Source organism: Camponotus floridanus, unplaced genomic scaffold (genome assembly GCF_003227725.1).
Source record: "Camponotus floridanus strain SB8 unplaced genomic scaffold, Cflo_v7.5 scaffold105, whole genome shotgun sequence".
Lineage (NCBI taxonomy): Eukaryota > Metazoa > Arthropoda > Insecta > Hymenoptera > Formicidae > Camponotus > Camponotus floridanus.
This window is the reverse complement of record NW_020229221.1, coordinates 619,570-637,931: the sequence shown is the minus strand read 5'-3', so window position 1 is coordinate 637,931 and position 18,362 is coordinate 619,570. Positions and strand designations below refer to the sequence as shown.

At 28.2% G+C, this 18,362-nt stretch overlaps 5 protein-coding genes across 8 annotated transcripts; 2 read left to right on the top strand and 3 right to left on the bottom strand.

Annotated features, from left to right (window-relative positions):
* Positions 1-1,148: 1,148 nt before the first annotated feature.
* Positions 1,149-3,740, bottom strand: LOC105250184 (rRNA 2'-O-methyltransferase fibrillarin). The gene is made up of 5 exons (XM_011256150.3): positions 3,728-3,740; positions 2,312-2,613; positions 2,049-2,222; positions 1,533-1,778; positions 1,149-1,453 (listed from the first exon to the last, which is right to left on the bottom strand). Exons 1-5 carry the CDS (start codon positions 3,738-3,740, stop codon positions 1,286-1,288), a joined length of 903 nt encoding a protein of 300 aa, XP_011254452.1. The 3' UTR covers positions 1,149-1,285.
* A 649-nt stretch (positions 3,741-4,389) lies between these two features.
* Positions 4,390-11,055, top strand: LOC105250186 (general transcription and DNA repair factor IIH helicase subunit XPD). Of its 2 annotated transcripts, XR_889099.3 has the most exons (14): positions 4,390-4,644; positions 4,723-4,822; positions 4,936-5,190; positions 5,329-5,562; positions 5,645-5,768; positions 5,844-5,940; positions 6,017-6,150; positions 6,246-6,775; positions 6,854-7,029; positions 7,113-7,392; positions 7,499-7,609; positions 7,717-7,815; positions 7,912-8,179; positions 10,796-11,055. XR_889099.3 is itself a non-coding variant. In XM_011256152.3 (13 exons), exons 1-13 carry the CDS (start codon positions 4,640-4,642, stop codon positions 8,044-8,046), a joined length of 2,280 nt encoding a protein of 759 aa, XP_011254454.1. In that variant the 5' UTR covers positions 4,390-4,639; the 3' UTR covers positions 8,047-8,210. The 2 variants fall into 2 exon arrangements, 1 of the variants encoding a protein (XP_011254454.1); XM_011256152.3 differs by lacking the exon at positions 10,796-11,055 and having other exon boundaries at positions 7,912-8,210.
* LOC105250185 (tubulin-specific chaperone E) lies at positions 8,309-10,943 on the bottom strand. Of its 2 annotated transcripts, none has more exons than XM_011256151.3 (8): positions 10,769-10,943; positions 10,434-10,617; positions 9,967-10,356; positions 9,528-9,809; positions 9,315-9,444; positions 8,928-9,204; positions 8,579-8,796; positions 8,309-8,492 (listed from the first exon to the last, which is right to left on the bottom strand). In XM_011256151.3, the coding sequence occupies exons 2-8, from the start codon at positions 10,613-10,615 to the stop codon at positions 8,400-8,402; spliced, it is 1,572 nt and encodes a 523-aa protein (XP_011254453.1). In that variant the 5' UTR covers positions 10,616-10,617; positions 10,769-10,943; the 3' UTR covers positions 8,309-8,399. The 2 variants fall into 2 exon arrangements, with proteins under 2 accessions (XP_011254453.1, XP_025267003.1); XM_025411218.1 differs by having other exon boundaries at positions 8,579-8,712.
* Positions 11,056-11,324: 269 nt separating the features above from the next.
* Positions 11,325-13,248, bottom strand: LOC105250187 (lactoylglutathione lyase). Of its 2 annotated transcripts, none has more exons than XM_011256154.3 (4): positions 13,115-13,248; positions 12,081-12,376; positions 11,926-11,993; positions 11,325-11,767 (listed from the first exon to the last, which is right to left on the bottom strand). In XM_011256154.3, exons 2-4 carry the CDS (start codon positions 12,374-12,376, stop codon positions 11,580-11,582), a joined length of 552 nt encoding a protein of 183 aa, XP_011254456.1. In that variant the 5' UTR covers positions 13,115-13,248; the 3' UTR covers positions 11,325-11,579. The 2 variants fall into 2 exon arrangements, with proteins under 2 accessions (XP_011254456.1, XP_011254455.1); XM_011256153.3 differs by having other exon boundaries at positions 11,326-11,767; positions 12,944-13,193.
* A 1,727-nt stretch (positions 13,249-14,975) lies between these two features.
* Positions 14,976-16,656, top strand: LOC105250188 (UPF0428 protein CXorf56 homolog). The gene is made up of 4 exons (XM_025411228.1): positions 14,976-15,203; positions 15,516-15,672; positions 15,862-16,090; positions 16,397-16,656. The coding sequence occupies exons 1-4, from the start codon at positions 15,083-15,085 to the stop codon at positions 16,541-16,543; spliced, it is 654 nt and encodes a 217-aa protein (XP_025267013.1). The 5' UTR covers positions 14,976-15,082; the 3' UTR covers positions 16,544-16,656.
* The last annotated feature ends 1,706 nt before the right edge of the window (positions 16,657-18,362 follow it).

Sequence of the window (18,362 nt, the reverse complement as noted above, 5' to 3'; positions counted from 1 at the left end):
TATTTGTAATTTCTAATATATTTGTCATAAATTGCGTAGAAATTGATAAATATATGCAAATAAAAATATAATTATTTTTTTATATATTAATCCAAAAATTAAGTAATGATGAACTTGTCAATTTAATCTTTTAGAGTGAAAGTTTGACAGTTTGAGCATGAGAAAAAATAAATTGATATGAACTTGGCAGATCATCGATACTTCAAAAACCAAAAATCTTTGAAATAATTGGATATTTGAAAGTGAAAAAACAATAAATTATGCCAACACACACATACACACATATATATAATAATATGAAAAAAGCTTAAAGCTTTTTAACGCTAATTTCTATTTCATATTTAATTTTTATTTCTTTTTAATACATATTAATATGGAAATGTATAAAATGTTTAATGTTTATAAAGAAATTACGATTATTCATTTTATAGTTTATTCGTTACACATTACTGCAAATTCAATGAATATTTTAAAATAAATATTAAAGAATTTTTATATCTTTTTTTATCTTTCTTTTATTATCTCCCTATCTATATATGTTTTTAATAGAGCTTAGATAAATCAAAATTGCCTTCAAAGAGAGCAACTTGTATAAAAGAAGATCATTTCATTTTATGACTTATATATGACACTGATATTTATCTAAAAATATATTTACTTTTATATTTATATTGCATTGATTATCTTTAATTTCTTTTATACATATAAAAAAAATATATATAAGTCAAATAAGTTCAATCATATTTGGAATTACATATTCGTTATTTTGTAACCGTTTAAAATATGCAATTGTGCAACGTGCAAACATTATGTGTATGAAATAAAGTACTGTAGTGTCATATATAAAACATTTGAATAATTAAATTTTAAATTTACAATTCAGCATTGTCAAAAAATATCAGCGCAAATGTAAATTCAACGTATCCCGTCAACATATGTCGACTTAGTCTGCTATGCTACTCATAAACAATTTTCCATATATCAATTCTTAGCAAACATTATTTCATGACAGAACTTCAAAATTTATATCAAGAAGAAAAAGCAATGCGGCAATACGAGAAAATAAGGATAACAATAAGAGACTGTTACATGGATAACAGTTGAAATTTATATACATACATTATGAACTATTTTTTTTTATTTTTAGTAAATCATGTTTTTTTATCTTAAAATATTCTCGTATTTTCCATTTCCTCCATTCGATTAATTATATAATGTAGCAGATAAAAATTAGAAATGGATATAAATCAGTATAATTAGTAATCTTAATAATTACATATATATTTTAGGTAGTTTTTTTCGGTGGCCTGTAAACACCGACTACAACAGCATGATCTCTTTCATATGGTTCAAGAGTGATTTGTTCCTGTGGTTTTAAGTTGTCAGCTATTAGTTTCTTCACTTCCGACGCGAACACCACCTCGGGTTGTGAAAGTGAATCTATGCAACTCGCCTTAAATTAATAAATAATAAATTGTTAAGCTTAATGCTATATTTCATATGATATTGTTTATAAATCATGAATATCTTACCTTAATAGAAATAACAAAATGTCCGCCACTCTTAAGGAAATTTTGTGCATTTAGAGCAACAATTCTAGCTTGATCCGGCTGTGCTACATCCGAGAAAATGGTATCCACCATTCCTATCAACATTCTATATTTTTGGGGATGCCTCGCGTCTTCGACTATGGGAATAATATTACTTCTTTTCTTAGCGACCTCTATAAGATCCCTGCCTGTTCTGTTGGAGAATTCCACTGCAAATACAAGCCCTTCCTATATACATAAAAATCGGAATATTTATTCTCAATGTCCCTTCTATATAATTTATAAATTTATTAATATTATTAATATGTAATTGCTGTATGCTCTTTTTTTTAAAGTAAAATTATGTTTTACTCATTTGAAAAAAGCAAGCATATAATTTTTCTAGCATCACTTCGACACCAAGTTAATAATTATCAGCTAACTTGGCTCTAATGTATGCATAAATAAAATAATTTCTCATATCTTTTTTGCATAATTTTTTGATATAAATCAACTTACTGGACCAACTACATCCGCAACATGAGACACAGTGGTACCTGATGCAGCACCTAGATATAATACTTTGCTTCCAGGAGGCATATAAATTTGATCAACACCTCCAAGAATAGCAGCAGCCAATTTGGATCTGAATGGATTCCATACTCTATATTCAATTTTCTCACCATTTTCAGTCTGCATAATATGGAAGATTACATTATTAATTCACAGAAATATATAAAAAGCAAATGCTGTAAAATTATTGCAATACAAGTTGAGCTTACATCTACACTGATTCTTTTTTCCCCATATACGGCTGTTCCAGGTACTAAACTTAAAGTCACTAATGCATCCTCCTTTCCTCTGGCTATAAATACTCCCTCATGACGATGCGGCTCTATTATTACATTCTTTCCACCTTTAAAGCCACCTCCTCTGCCACCACTTCTTCTATCACCTCCACCTCTACCACCTCCACCTCCACGACCTCCTCCACGACTTCCAAAACCACCGCGACCGCCACCGCCACGACCACCTCCACGGCCACGGCCACCGCCACGACCACCACCTCTACCTGGTGAAAATGCTGCAAATTATAAAAGAAACATTAGAGTACATGAAAAATAAATGAAAAAAATTAATTTATACACGTATAGTATTTGTGATTTTAAAGAGACATTTATTTCACTGTACTAAATTTAAAGAGCAAATGTTCAATGTAAAGATCTTCTTTTCAATTTTTTCGAAACATATATTTTATGTATTTTAGAGAAAGGAATTTATTTACTTAAAAAAATACTATACAGAACATTTATCTATTTCAGATTAAATTAAGATGCAAATACAAAAAAATTTCTCTCTATTTCTCTCTTTTGGTACAAATTAAAAAAAATATATAAATATAATAAAAAAATATATATATGTGTGTATATATATATATATATATATATATATATATATATATATATATTACTTAAATAATATATATAGAAATTGAAATAATATATAGAAAATATTAGATAACCATAAGATAACATTAAATGAATTAAGACCGAAATTCGATCTTATATTCAAGATTATCTTAAGTCAGGTCTTAGGTTGTCTTAAGATTCTGTTCAGCCAACGAAATAGCCGTATAACATTTCCAAAGCTTACTTAAGGTGATTATTTGTACCAAAAGAGAGAAGTAGAGAGAGAGAGTGAGAGAGAGATTTTTTTATATTTGCATCTTAATTTAATCAGAAATAAATTAATGTTCTGTATAGTATTTTTTTAAGTACAAGTTCCTTTCTCTAAAATACATAAACTATGAATTCCGGCTTAAGACTTATAAAAATTATAATAATATAACGTAATCATACGTGTACAAAGTTGTAATGAAAAAGATATTTATTAACAACGCATGAACATAATGCACGTTCACATACATTGTAAGGTTAATCATGTTGCTTAATAGGGAAAACTACTTGCAACATGACATAAACATATATCTATGATTATCGCAATTACTATTAAAAATAGCCACGAGTCTAAGTAATACAAAAAATTAAAGCAGCATTAAACTCTGGCCACGTGATAAATTTTAAAATGCATTTTTGATTGAAGGTTAGCCTCCTTGATGAGAATCTTATCATCGTTTAATCACCGTTTAAAAATTGCAAACTAAAAAGATCGGCATAAATAATACATATTCACATTACCTGGTTTACCCATGATGAACCTTATACACGTTCAAGTTATAAAAACATAGAAATTATTATATATTCTTAAATTATTATATATTCTTCTCAATCACACATGTGCTCAATAGCATCAAGATTTTCAGCAGGAAATGAAGAAGTATCGAAAAAGAAAAAAGATCCGACATCTTCCGGCGAGAAAACGAATCTGAAACGAATGATGATTGGTCGATTCCTCTACCAATTAACAAATCGCATTTATTTTCCAAGCGTTCGTTCGAAAATCCTACTGGCAAGATTAAGTAGTGTTTAATTTAGAGAACCTCTAGGAGAGAGAATGGACAACTGATCATGTGACATGTGATCAAGCTTTTTCATGATTGGCTGGCAGAAAATGTATCAGTTTTAGCTATTGCGACGCCAATGCAAAATATGATACACACAAATAGGTTAATATATGTGTGTCATGTGTGTCCTATTTGTGTGTCATAATATTTTGCATTGGCGTCGCAATAGCTAAAATTGATACATTTTCTGCCAGCCAATCATGAAAAAGCTTGATCAGTTGTCCATTCTCTCTCCTAGAGGTTCTCTAGTTTAATTGACCAATCATTGATCAAAGATTTCAAAATTGTCGCGTTCAAGAACGCAATGAAGTACAGTCAAAGATCAAAATTTCCATGTTGTATACAAATTCACAAGACTGGATAATATAAAAATTGGAAAGAAGATATAATTGCACTTCATCTTGAGCTATTTCTATCTGTGGCATTTTTTTCTTTTCATATTCTTTGCATTTTATTGCTTTCTCCGACTCTCTTCATTGAAAAGTTCCGAATCGATTAAGAAATAATATAATTTGTGTGTAGGAGAGAGAAATTTTTTTAATTTATGAATGTTATATATACATAACGTAATAACGCGAATAACAATATGAAGTAAGTTGTAAAATGTTTATTACAAAAATATTACATTTGTTTTATGTATTTATTTCTAAGTATACATTTTTATTACAGGATAAGTGTTGACGGATTGATTGTATATTTTCCCTATGATTATATTTATCCGGAGCAATATGCATATATGCTTGAGCTCAAGCGTGGCTTGGATGCCAAGGTATTTTCTTTTGTATTTTTATTCTTTATATTTATATGTTGATTTATATTGTTGATATTATTTTGAATATATTAAGAAAAATTGATAAAGTTCTGTTAAATGTTATATATTAGGGACACTGTTTATTGGAAATGCCTTCAGGCACTGGCAAAACAATAACACTGTTATCACTCATTGTAGCATATATGTTGGAGCATCCATTGGATGTTACAAAATTGATTTATTGTTCTCGAACAGTGCCAGAGATTGAGAAAGTTATAGAGGAATTGAAGAAACTTATAGATTACTATGAGAAAGAAACCAAAAGCAAACCTAAGATTGTTGGCTTAGTTCTTAGCTCTCGTAAAAATATGTGTATTCATCCTGAGGTAATTAAATTTTTTCACTTATGTCTTTATAAAATTGACTAGTAATTTGACTAGTAATTACTAGATGATTAGTGAAAAGTATTGAGTTAAGTATTAAGAGATTAACTATATTTTTTATATTTTTTAATTGGTTTATAGGTCAGTAGAGAGCGAGAAGGTAAAATTGTGGATGGTCGTTGCCATTCTCTTACTGCATCATATGTACGAGAAAGGCATAATTATGATGAATCTACACCAATTTGTAGTTTTTACGAAGGATTTGATATGGAAGGTAGAGAACAAATTATTCCTCCTGGTATTTATTCCATTGATGATTTGAAAGATTATGGAAAAGATCGTAATTGGTGCCCATATTTCCTTGCAAGATTTACAGTAAGAAACTTCATAAATCTTTATTTACGCGTTCGTACGATTATTTAAACTGTGTGATAATCAGTATTCTCTGTATTTTCAGATTTTACATGCACAAATTGTAGTTTACAGTTATCATTATTTATTGGATCCAAAAATTGCTGAAACTGTATCTAAAGAACTAAGCAAGAATTCAGTAGTTGTTTTTGATGAGGCTCATAACATTGGTATAAAAACTAATATTGTGTTCATGTTAATTTTACAATAATTTAGAATACAAAATAATGGATTATAAATTTTAGATAATGTTTGCATTGATTCTATGAGTGTGAAAATAAATAGGAAATTAATGGAAAAAAGTTCGACTAATATACAACTCTTAGAGAAAACTGTAGCCGAGTAAGTCTCAAATTCTTATTTATTATTAGGATTCAAATATATAATTAGATATAAAATCAATTATGTTTTTAATTAGAATGAGAGAAGTTGATGTAAATAAATTGAAGGAAGAATACAATAGATTGGTCGAGGGATTGAAAGATGCTCAATTGCAGAGAGAAACCGACGTCATTTTAGCCAATCCTATTTTACCAAATGAAGTACTCGAAGGTTGGCAAAAATGTTACATTTTTTATGCAAAGGAAATGTTCTATATCTAACAAAGCAAAATCTGTATTAAAATTTTTGTTTAAATATGTACACAGAAGTCGTTCCGGGCAACATAAGAAATGCTGAGCATTTCGTCAGCTTCCTGAAACGATTCGTTGAGTACTTGAAAACTCGTTTACGTGTCCAACACGTCGTGCAAGAATCACCCGCGGCATTTTTGAGGGACATTCAAGCAAAAGTCGCTATTGAACGAAAGCCATTGCGATTTTGCGCCCAAAGATTAGCATCTCTTTTACGCACAATGGAAATAACAGATCTAACAGATTTTTCTCCAATAATTCTGGTGACTCATCTTGCAACATTAGTCTCCACGTACACGCACGGTTTCACGATTATAGTGGAACCGTTCGATGACAAAACGCCGACAGTTTTGAATCCAATTTTGCATTTTAGTTGTTTAGATTCTTCTATCGCTGTCAAACCTATATTTGATAGATTTCAATCTGTGATAATCACTTCCGGAACGCTCTCCCCGTTGGATATGTATCCAAAAATTTTAAACTTTCATCCAGTTATAATGTCATCGTTTACAATGACATTGGCTAGACCATGCCTTTTACCTATGGTAAGTTAAAAAATATCAGAAATCAAAGTAATCTTGATATTTTTTAATATTTATCTACTTTTACATTCCCTGCATCAGATTGTCGGCAAAGGTAATGATCAAGTGACTATTTCGTCCAAATATGAGACACGAGAAGACGTGGCTGTTATAAGAAATTACGGTCAATTGTTGGTCGAATTTGCTGCAACAGTACCTGATGGCTTAGTATGCTTTTTTACATCGTATTTATATATGGAATCTGTGGTAGCTGCTTGGTATGTGTTTGTGTACATATATATATAAAATATTAAAATTTTATAACAGAGTAATTTATATAGATTTTTAAAACGCATTATAGGTACGATCAAGGAGTTGTGGATCAACTTCAAAGGCATAAATTACTTTTTATCGAAACTCAGGATTCAGCAGAGACCAGTTTAGCTCTGATAAATTACATAAAGGCTTGTGAAAACGGTAGGGGAGCCGTTTTGCTTTCTGTAGCTCGTGGAAAGGTGTCCGAAGGCGTCGACTTCGATCATCACTTGGGTAGGGCTGTACTGATGTTTGGTATACCTTATGTGTACACGCAATCGCGAATCTTAAAGGCACGTTTAGAATACCTCAGAGATCAATTTCAAGTAAGTGCAATGTAATGTTAAAATTGTTATAGTGATTTTTTTTATATACAAATGAAATATACATGATATATGCGAATGAAATATACGAACTGTAATATCTTTACAGATTCGAGAGAACGATTTCTTAACTTTTGACGCTATGAGACATGCCGCTCAGTGCGTAGGGCGTGCGATTAGAGGTAAAACCGATTATGGTATAATGGTGTTTGCAGATAAGGTAAATCGTTTTTGATTGAGAATAGTTTTTAATGTACAAAAATCAATGCAAAAATATTTTTGAGACGATATAATTATGACTTTCTCTTATATTACATTATATTGCAGAGATTTTCGAGAATAGATAAACGAAGTAAATTACCGAAATGGATACAGGAACATTTAAATGACAATTTATGCAACTTATCTACCGAAGAAGCTATACAGGTATTTTTAATTTCTCATTTGATAATAGGTATCATTAATGATTACAATTTTGTTTGTGCTTTATACAATCAAAATGTTTATTTATACAATTTCCAGATCAGTAAAAGATGGTTACGACAAATGGCACAGCCATTTACACGTGAAAATCAGCTTGGATTGTCATTACTGACAAGAGAACAACTTGAGAAAGAAGAGGCTGCCAAAATTGAACAAAAAGCACAGCAAAAATGATAGTATGACACTAGGCCGAGTAATTCAGTTTACTTAGGCAAAATAATCTGCACTATTTACAAAAAATATATCTCATGCTGTTTGCTTGTACAAATGCCTAATTATAATTTGTACTTTTGACCACAATTGTATTGTAAGTATAGAGTGTAAGATATAATAAGTATATACTTTTTTAAATTTAATAGTACATATTCTTCTTTTTTTGTAAGTTTATCTCATCAAGTTAAAAAATTTGTTAGCAAGGTTCATTAAGAATGCAATGCAAATTAAAAAAAGTTTAATAACAAAGTATCATAGAGCAAATTTTAACAGCATACAAAAAATAACAATATCTAAAAATAATTTATCTGATATCACCATCTTACAAGAACTTGATCACCATCTTGTATCGAATAGTAACTGAGTTCTTGCAACGGTTTATCCAACGAAATTTCATCATTTGATAGCTGTAATGTCACAATATAGCATTTATATATATAATTAGTGAAAAGAGTATATAAATGTTTTTCTCATCTAATAATATTAGACTTACATCCTGTGAAATAAATGAAAGAGCAGGTATTTTCCCTCCAGTTTTGAAAAGTCTCTGAGCAAGTCCGATCATTTTTTGGACTTCCATGTCTTTAAGCAATTTCCTTTTAATTCCTCTAGGCTGACGTGGATCATCTGGACATACAAACTCCACTGTTATCACATTGGAAACCATTTCTACTTTTGGTTTAATTGAGGGAATATTTGCAATTCCATATTCTGAAAGTATGAAATAATTCTTTTTACTTTTATATAATATAAAAGTTTATTCTCTCTCTCTAAATTCAAATTTTATAAAAGAAGATATTTATCATATCAGAAGATATTCATAAGATAAAGTTTATACATACTATCGATTAACTTAGGATATCGCGGATGTTCATTTATAAACGATATCCTATTCTCTGTTTCTAGCCATTTTGGTAGATATAGTTTTAAATAATCATATTCAGCACCTCTTCTTTCAACAGGAAATATTTCTGTACCATTTAAGATTTTTAATTTCGCTATTCTCGCGATTATCAATTGCCGAGCAGTCTCTATAGTTTCATTCTTCAAGATGGGATTTTCTCTGAATTTTAAATCTTCTAAATTTGGTAGTTTATCCAATTCGTTAATTGATTGCCACTAAAAATGTCAAATAATGATTTGGTTAGAAATCTTAATAAATATATGATTTTACATCTTTCTCTTTCATGTATATTTTAATATTATTCATAATATAAAAGTACATTTACCTCTGAAATGTGGTTTTCAGAAATATGTAGTTGACGTAAAGTAGGAAAAAGTTCAGTCTTGTCCATTGGTGTTAAAGATGGAAATCTAATTCTATCTATTTTATTTGAATTCAAATTGAGATATTCCAAGCTGTAAACAAAATACGATTTATATATTATATAAATTTTGCACTCTTTCGATATTAAACTTGGATATTTTATAATGCATTTTACCATGGAAGGGAACCTAGTTTAAGTATCTCATCCCAACTCGATATTAAATTTCCTTCGAGTATTAATGTAACGATTTTCATTAAATTGATATTTGTTATTGTCTCTTTTATAGTTGTAACAATATTAAAAGAAACTGAAAGTTCTTCAATTGATGAGAACATAGATATACATTGCTGAATATCAGACCAATTATAATTCATTTTAGCTATTGTTAAATGCTTTACTGTTGCAAATGAATTTTTCAGTGCCATCACATCTTCTTTAACAGGCAGATAATTCTCACTGTGAAAATAAAAATTTATAAGCAATTTTTTCATACTTATCAATATATTAATATATTAATATAACTATTATTAATATTTACATTTTTAATGTTATATTTAATATTCTAAAAGAGTTTTAAAAAGTGTCATCTCAAAATAAACATCTTTATATTCACCTGACATTAAGACGAATAAGAGAATGAAGTTGAGAGCATATATCCGCTACAATTTTCCATGAATTTATTAAGTTTTTAGATATATCCAGTTCTTCTAAATTAGGACACAGTTCTCTCAGCTCATCTGGTCTTCCAGCATCGCTTACACATTGTTCCCTTAGCCATACTATTTTCAATTGATCAAATTTACTTTGCTTCTTATTCACTTTGGAGAAACCGACAAGATCTAAAAAGGGTGCATTGATTTCTCTCCTTAAACTCGACACTTCATCCCTGTCTATGCCTGCTAATTCATCATCAATCAATCCATAGCGCATTTTGATAGCTTGTGGACAGGATATTCCAAACTTGACTTTGCCTGGTCGTATAAAAGAGCCTGATGTGGAATGTCTATCAAAGATTACATACACAGTTAGTACGCATAGAAATATAAATTATTGTCATTATTAATAGAGTAGGTATTTTACCTGGCTTGAAAATATACTATTCCTTCGTATGTGCCATTATGCTTGCCACGAGTCGAATCGTCCCAATCTATACCCAACCACTCTCCTTTTGTATTTCCCACAGGTCCAACGTATTTTAATGTACCCCGATATCCGTCACACTCGATACGGCTTGAGATCTCATATTTTTTATCCTCTACCATACCTGACAGATATCACACAAATGACAATTAACCTCGTGTGGAGTGAAAAAATATATTTCATTATTCAGAATATGGATAATTCAAGTCTATTAAAAATTAATTTTATATAAATAATACTGTAATATATATTTAATAAAAATTTTACAAAAATACCTATCAGGGTAAACACGTTTGTTTCAGATTGCGGTTGACAGTAGTGTAACCTAAAATCCAGAAACGCGCATTGAAAATGAGGAGAAAGTAAAATCACAATCTCGCGTATTAGGTTGCGGAAAAAACAGTAACAATCAAAATCGTGGAAAATTGTAAATGATAATAATGTTGAAAGGAAATATCATATACGACGATTTGCTGTCTCTATTTCGCGTTCTGAAAACTGCTTGCGGTAGAAGACAGATGTTTTAGAAGTGTTTACCGTTAATCGATATTATCGAATATTCGAGATTTTTTCTGTATTGTTTTATAAAAATATCGAATAAAAAATTATAAATCAAATATCGATTCTTTTAAAATATTTATATTTTAATAGATATTTTAAATTGAAAAACATCTGTTTAGCACTGTTTACAAATATTGCATGTAATTGCATAGATATAATGTATGAGAATATTTAATATATATAAACATTGAAAAATATCCTATTTTTCGGATCTCCCTAAATGTGCAGTAAAATAGTGACTATGTGCAAATAAAAAATAAATATTTTGATTTTATTCATTGAGAATTTGGTAAACGTTACAATATTCTATACATATATAACATAATGTGATATAAGAGAATGTACATTACTACAAAATATAGTATACATAAATATGTATCATTTCACACTCTAATTAACTTATATAGATTTTGGTTTGCACCTATATACTGATTTTATTAATGATTCAATAGTTACTTGATAAAATATTATGTCCAGTTCAATTTGTTACATTTATAGTTTAATTATTTCAGAATGCAAGATATGCTAATGACCTAATACAATTTTGGGAAGATTTAAAGCATTCAGGATTTCAATCCAGTAACCATCAGGATCTTTAATGAAAGCAAGTCCCTTCATCTTGCCATCATTTGGTTTTTTTATAAATTCCACATTTAACTTTTCAAACCTTTCACATGCTTTTTCAACATCAGGTACTGCTATTCCAATATGACCTGTATTTAAGGAAAGAATATTATTTCTATTAAAATTTTACAATAAAGATTTAAATTTTTCTTTAAATAATGCCAGTATATCCAAATTTTATGTAATTTAAATAATTGTAAATTATTCTAATTAAGATATTTGATTGCTTTTCCCTCCTCCCCCTTACCAAATCCTCTAGGATCTGAGTTTCCATTGTGATATTTTGCATCTGGATCTGTTTCTGTTCCCCAATTACTAAAATACAATTATTTTTTTGTATAAGAATACTTAATCCTTATATTCTAACAGAGTACATAGAAACAATTGTGTAAAAAAACTTACTGAGTTAACTCTATAGTTGCTTTTCTACTGAATGTCCACTCAATACTTTCTCTTTTATCAGTTGGTATGTCTTTCTGATTTTCGTAACCAAGAAAATATAAAGAAAATTTCATTTCTGGAAAATCAAGCTTTTGCAACAATGTCATACCAAGTACTTCGGTATAAAAAGGTAAAGATTTTCTTGGATCCTTAATACGATACATTGTTTGTTGCATAATATATCCATTTGTTGCAGGATCTGGTGGCTTGCAAAGCTCACGGGTTTCACTATTGGTTAATCCTGATGGTTCGCCCATCTGCAATTACAATTATTATTCTTTTATTATTTAAAATTTACTTAAAATTTAACATTAATATATCTCATTTGTTATATTTTTAATTGTTATAAATGTAGAATTTAGTTTTGATATATATATGTGTGTGTGTGTGTGTGTGTGTATTAGTTAATATATCTTAAATTTGATACATATAATTTTAATATAAAAATATAAAAATTATAGTATATTATATATTTTTACTCTTTCCTGTGATTAATCTTTATATCACATTACATTTATATTATATTGATAATGGACACTTCATGATAATTTTACTATTTTTTAAGAATTTATCAAAAATCTGTGTGAGATATATACTTTTATTTGCATAGTCTACAGATAAGCTATCATGAGCAACATTCAAGGACACATTATTCCCTGCAATAATACTTGCACATAATATGCCATATAACATTTATATTTAGAATATTTAGAATATATTTAGAATATAACGAATATAAAGAAATCAAATTTTACAAAAGACAATAGAGAAAATTAATAATATATATATGTCATTTATAATATATATCTCCACCAAAACTGTACCTTACACAGCACTCAGGTTAGATTATTAAAGTTTAATCCTTTTACTATAGAATAATTCACACAAACAAAATTCAACCGGCCAATTCTGATTAGATTTCTTTTTCTTTAATATGCCTCGTCTTGTCAGCTTTTTACGAGTGTCCATCAAAATTTCACTTCAACTTTTCCTACCTTTTATGCGAGATATCAAAGTATGTAAAGTGCAGTACACACTGGGAACGTTCACACGCGAGACGAGTGTTGTGCGTGAATTATGCGTACGCGGTACGCGAAGCAGTGCCGATTCCTTATATCGTAAAACCCCCTGTGAGAGAAACGGAAAGACAAAAATGAAAGGAAAGTATATTTAATTATGACTATTTAATTCGTTAATTTTATTTGTAAGACTATAGGAAGAAATATATTTGTCATTATTACAAACGTAAAAATAAATTATGTATACAGTAATTCTTTTAATCAAAAAGTAGATAAGAATTAAAATGAGAAATTTTAATAAATAAATATATTGCATATTCAAATAAATAATAAAAATATTTATAGAAATATCTATGGAAATTTTATGCAAATTTTAGCATATGAAACTTTTAATATATTTCATTTGCACAGTGTATGTGTGTCAAGTATATATAATATATTATACATATATATATATATATATATATATATATATATATATATATATATATACAGGGTCTACCAAAAGTGTGGAAACCCCTAAATATCTCGGAAAATATACGTTTTACAGAAAAGTGTTTCCAACAAAAGTTGTAGGGTTTAAGAAGATCTATATACTGATTCTATCAGTTTGACCTTGGATGGCGTCGTCAAGGTCAGGTCAAGGTCACATTGACTTTTTTAAATGACACCCCCTACATTTGATTGCATATTCTTATAGCTTAATTCAAGAGCTTTCCAAAACACTATAATAATGTTCATTTTTATTAAGTACTTTGCGAGTTATGAGGGTTGAAATAATTTCTTAATTTTACATAAACCATAAAATATCTAGTAAACCATTCATTTTTCGATTATCTTACCTTCATACTTTTATGTACAAAATAATGAAAGGAATCAATTGGTGTAAAGAAAACATACAGGTGTTTTTAAGAAAAAATATGGAATTGTTAATTGCAAATTACATATTTTTTCTTAGAAACAACTATGTGTTTTCTTTATACCAATTGATTCCTCTCATTAATTTGTACATAAAAGTATGAAGGTAAGATAATCGAAAAATGAATGGTTTACTAGATATTTTATGGTTTATGTAAAATTAAGAAATTATTTCAACCCTCATAACTCGCAAAGTACTTAATAAAAATGAACATTATTATAGTGTTTTGGAAAGCTCTTGAATTAAGCTATAAGAATATGCAATCAAATGTAGGGGGTGTCATTTAAAAAAGTCAATGTGACCTTGACCTGACCTTGACGACGCCATCCAAGGTCAAACTGATAGAATCAGTATATAGATCTTCTTAAACCCTACAACTTTTGTTGGAAACACTTTTCTGTAAAACGTATATTTTCCGAGATATTTAGGGGTTTCCACACTTTTGGTAGACCCTGTATATATATATATATAAAATACATTTTATACTTTTTTAATTGATTAAAAATATATTATACATACTCGGCCAATCAAATAGAATGTAAATAGAATTTATTTGTGTAAATTCAAAAGTTTCAAGAAAAGATAAAAACACTCGATAAACAGATATATTAGGAAAAGATTGAACATACAAGAAAAGGTATGATACATCCCTGGTCACTGATGGGAAATATCGGGTCTGTTCGTTTTAGCTGCACTGCTGCACTAGTGCAATTAGTTAGAGTGAAAGAAAGGGGTTGCACCCGATTGACCACGTCGCCAATTGGCCAATTCAAAATAGGACTCTCTAATTGGTTAATCGGTGCTGGTTACCATAGGCACAGGTTGATTTAATTGGCTGTGGTCAATCGCAACGTGGTCAAATGGGACGCTCCCGAAAGAAAGTATGTTTGTCTCTTTCTAACTTATTGCACTAGTGCAGCAGTGCAGCTAAAACGAACAGACTCATCGTATGCGTATGGTCTGGTGCAACAGATTAAAAAAAGTAAAACTTGTAAATTTGAAGTGATTAAATAATTAACTAAGTTATGCCAAAAGTAGTGTCGAGGAGCATTATATGCTCCGATACGAAAGATCAGGAGGAATATAGCGAGGAGAAGCCATTGCATATCTATTATTGTTTATGCGGTCAGATGACATTAATTCTAGGTTAGAATTGTATTTTTTAATAGTCATATATTATATGTATTAATTAAAAAAAAATAGTTTGTAGCAAAAGTTGTCAGTTTTACAATAAAAAATAAATTTAATGAATTTAAGTATTATTGTATATGTGTGTATGTGTTTTTTCGGGAAATATATTCCATGAAAAAATTTTCACATTTACCATTTAAATTAATTTGAATTGATATTAATACTCTATATAAATACAATGTTATATTGTTAATATAAAATAATATATAATATATAATAATATATAACTTTTGAATATTCACAAGTCATATTGATTTTAATTTGTAGATTGCGCAATTGAAAAATTGCCATTAAGAAAAAGAGATGGAGCAAGAGTCATCGATGGTAGTAAACATGCTCATAAAATGACTTCAGAGCGAGATGAGATTATATTTCTCAAACGTCCAGAGGGAATAGAAAAACAATATAGGCAAAAGTGTAAAAAGTATAGACTTTTATTGTTGTATTGCATGTCAGAAAATATATTCATACGTCTCATTAGTTATTTCAATATATATTTATTTTATGACATTATATATTTATTTTATGTATGTATATAAATATTGAAAACATTTTTCAAGATTTACAGCATAAATAATTTAATATGATTTTTTAATATGATTGTTTATGACAGATGTGGCTTATTACTATACTATAAGCATGATCCAGGGGCAAATATAGTATTTATAGTAAAAGATTCGGTAATAAAAAATTCTGGCGATGGTCCTATGACAGATATTTATAATCAAGTAGCCATTGAGAAACCTAAAAAAATAATGGTTACAAAGCATACCAAAAATATGGGAAAATTCAGCTCTGTTACTGTATCCACAATTGATGAAGAAGAGGATGAAATTGAAGCTGTAAGTCATATTTGTGTTATACATAGAGTTATACATAGAGATGTTATACATAGAGATTATAATAGAATAACCAGAAACTAAAAAAGTATGAAATGTATTATGTAATAGATATATGATAAATATTAAAAGTTAAAATTTCTAAAATATTTTTAATTTTAATTATTTCTTTGAACTTGTAATATATATTTATCCATTTATTATTACAAATGTTATTTCAATTTATTATGTGCTTTTTGATTAATTTATTTCTTTATTATTTAACAATGAAATTATCTTTTATATTATAAAAAATATTTATAATTTCAGAGAGAAGTTGCTGATTCATATGCAAACAATGCACGCATCATAGAGAAACAGTTAGAACGAAAAGGAATGAATAAACGAAAAGCTATACCATCTACTGAGACGGATTTGAAGAGGTCAAGACCTAGAGGAACATTACTAGATGTTTAATTTTTCGTTAAAGGTATTTCTATGCAAAAATTTGGATTTATATAATTCAGTATATGAGAGTATAGCAGAATCTCGTAATATTTATTGTACATTAATTTACTTATTTACTACATATGTACATTTAATTAAAATAAATTAGTTTGCTTTATATATTAATATTTGTTGTTAATGTCATAAATAAAGATATTTTTTTTCTTTTAATAAGAGAGCGTAAAAAAATCGGTCTCAATTATAAAAATCAAGTATAATAGTTAATATAAGCTTTTTAAAGAAATTATTTAAAAAAAATTTTTGATGTGAACATTATTGGATATTAAGAATTTGTAAGTATATTTGTAAGTATATTTTCTGAGGATATATAATAGGTGTGAAAAGAACTACATGAAAACATTTAACATTATATCGACATATTTATTAACATACACAAAGGTAAATAATTAAAATATATATAAATGACTAGATACAAATATTGCGTAAAAATGTACATTGCAAAATAGAGATAGAAATTTAATAAATAAATACATTGGTTATACATACAATTTGTTGATAAATTACTGCAAGTGAAGTAGATGCTACTTGCAATCGGAATTAGTTCATAAAATGGCAACTTTAATTAGTAATAAGTAAACAGCATCTAGTGAAACAATATTTATTTATTATAAAATAATTCGGTGTGATATGGCGTATTTACGCGATAAGATGGAAGAGCTATCTAAACAAATTGTATAACTGGCCACATTCTCTTATCTATAGATTATAAGACGCCACATGTGTGCAGTACTACGAGACATTAATGTATACATGTAATCAAGAAAGAGATTCTGTTCATTTAAGTACACATCCGTTCATAACAATGTCGTCATATCATCATACTTATTTACTTATATTCTAATTGTGCAATACACAATAATCTGAGAAAAGTGCAATCTGACTACACAAGTCTTTATTCTGGAAAAACATTTTTTTTTTAAATATTATAGAATCTTTAATACATTCAATAAGTTTATTCGATTAGTTTATTAATCATTTTGTGTTGTGGTTTTATACTGAAATGGTAAAAATATGGAATCAGCTATATAAACTTATTTAAAATTTTTAAATTATCAATTTAATAAGACAAAAATTCTTAGGAAATTTCAATAGCCTGTATATATAAAACTCGATGAAAATTCCAGAAGTGTATTATATATTCAATTGTTTGTATATAATTTTAAAAATATATGATTTGCATAAAATTATATGTATAAATAAGGCATAGTAAAAAAAGATAAAAATATTAGAAAATTTATAAAAATATTAGCTTCTATAAAATTAATCAAAAAAATTTGATAGTTTTAAGAATCTAAATTCTGAAAAAAATTTTTTCTAAGTAAAATACATAAAGATTATGAAAAACAAAAAGACTTGATACTGATATACACTTTTCTTAGAGATATAATCTGTATATTTAATTCCTCATCAATGAGAAATTTTTCGATCTGTTATTATTTTACTATTAGAAGAGCAGGAAATATTAAAAATTGCTTACTCAAAATTGAAAATTTTTCTATTATTTGAATGATCGTCATAAGATATATTTATAGCACATTTTCTATTTAACTAATAAATGCAATTCGAGCGTATTTTTTTAATGATAATCCCAAACTCCTTTAAATTAAAATTATATTTCTCTATCTTACATATAATACGATTCCTCGATTGGAATTATCACGTTGCAATTACCAGCGACAGTTATCTTTATCAATCTGGATTTTTTGAGATACGTATGCTTAACGCATTGTCGACACATGCTAAAATTATTAGATATGTAGTACAAATA

Excerpts from the sequence above, each read along its gene's own strand:
- LOC105250188 (XM_025411228.1), top strand. The coding sequence starts at position 15,083 with ATGCCAAAAGTAGTGTCGAGGAGCATTATATGCTCCGATACGAAAGAT. Across the intron at positions 15,673-15,861 it reads TATAGGCAAAAGTGTAAAAA|ATGTGGCTTATTACTATACT; the intron begins GTATAGACTTTT and ends TGTTTATGACAG. Across the intron at positions 16,091-16,396 it reads AAGAGGATGAAATTGAAGCT|AGAGAAGTTGCTGATTCATA; the intron begins GTAAGTCATATT and ends TTATAATTTCAG.
- LOC105250187 (XM_011256154.3), bottom strand. The coding sequence starts at position 12,376 with ATGGGCGAACCATCAGGATTAACCAATAGTGAAACCCGTGAGCTTTGC. Across the intron at positions 11,994-12,080 it reads GCAACTATAGAGTTAACTCA|TAATTGGGGAACAGAAACAG; the intron begins GTAAGTTTTTTT and ends ATTGTATTTTAG. Across the intron at positions 11,768-11,925 it reads CTCAGATCCTAGAGGATTTG|GTCATATTGGAATAGCAGTA; the intron begins GTAAGGGGGAGG and ends CCTTAAATACAG.
- LOC105250184 (XM_011256150.3), bottom strand. Across the intron at positions 2,223-2,311 it reads AAAAAAGAATCAGTGTAGAT|ACTGAAAATGGTGAGAAAAT; the intron begins GTAAGCTCAACT and ends CATATTATGCAG. Across the intron at positions 1,779-2,048 it reads TTGCGGATGTAGTTGGTCCA|GAAGGGCTTGTATTTGCAGT; the intron begins GTAAGTTGATTT and ends TTATGTATATAG.
- LOC105250185 (XM_011256151.3), bottom strand. The coding sequence starts at position 10,615 with ATGGTAGAGGATAAAAAATATGAGATCTCAAGCCGTATCGAGTGTGAC. Across the intron at positions 9,205-9,314 it reads CTGAAAACCACATTTCAGAG|TGGCAATCAATTAACGAATT; the intron begins GTAAATGTACTT and ends TGACATTTTTAG. Across the intron at positions 8,797-8,927 it reads ATATCCTAAGTTAATCGATA|AATATGGAATTGCAAATATT; the intron begins GTATGTATAAAC and ends TCATACTTTCAG.
- LOC105250186 (XM_011256152.3), top strand. Across the intron at positions 7,030-7,112 it reads GAATCTGTGGTAGCTGCTTG|GTACGATCAAGGAGTTGTGG; the intron begins GTATGTGTTTGT and ends AACGCATTATAG. Across the intron at positions 7,393-7,498 it reads ACCTCAGAGATCAATTTCAA|ATTCGAGAGAACGATTTCTT; the intron begins GTAAGTGCAATG and ends ATATCTTTACAG.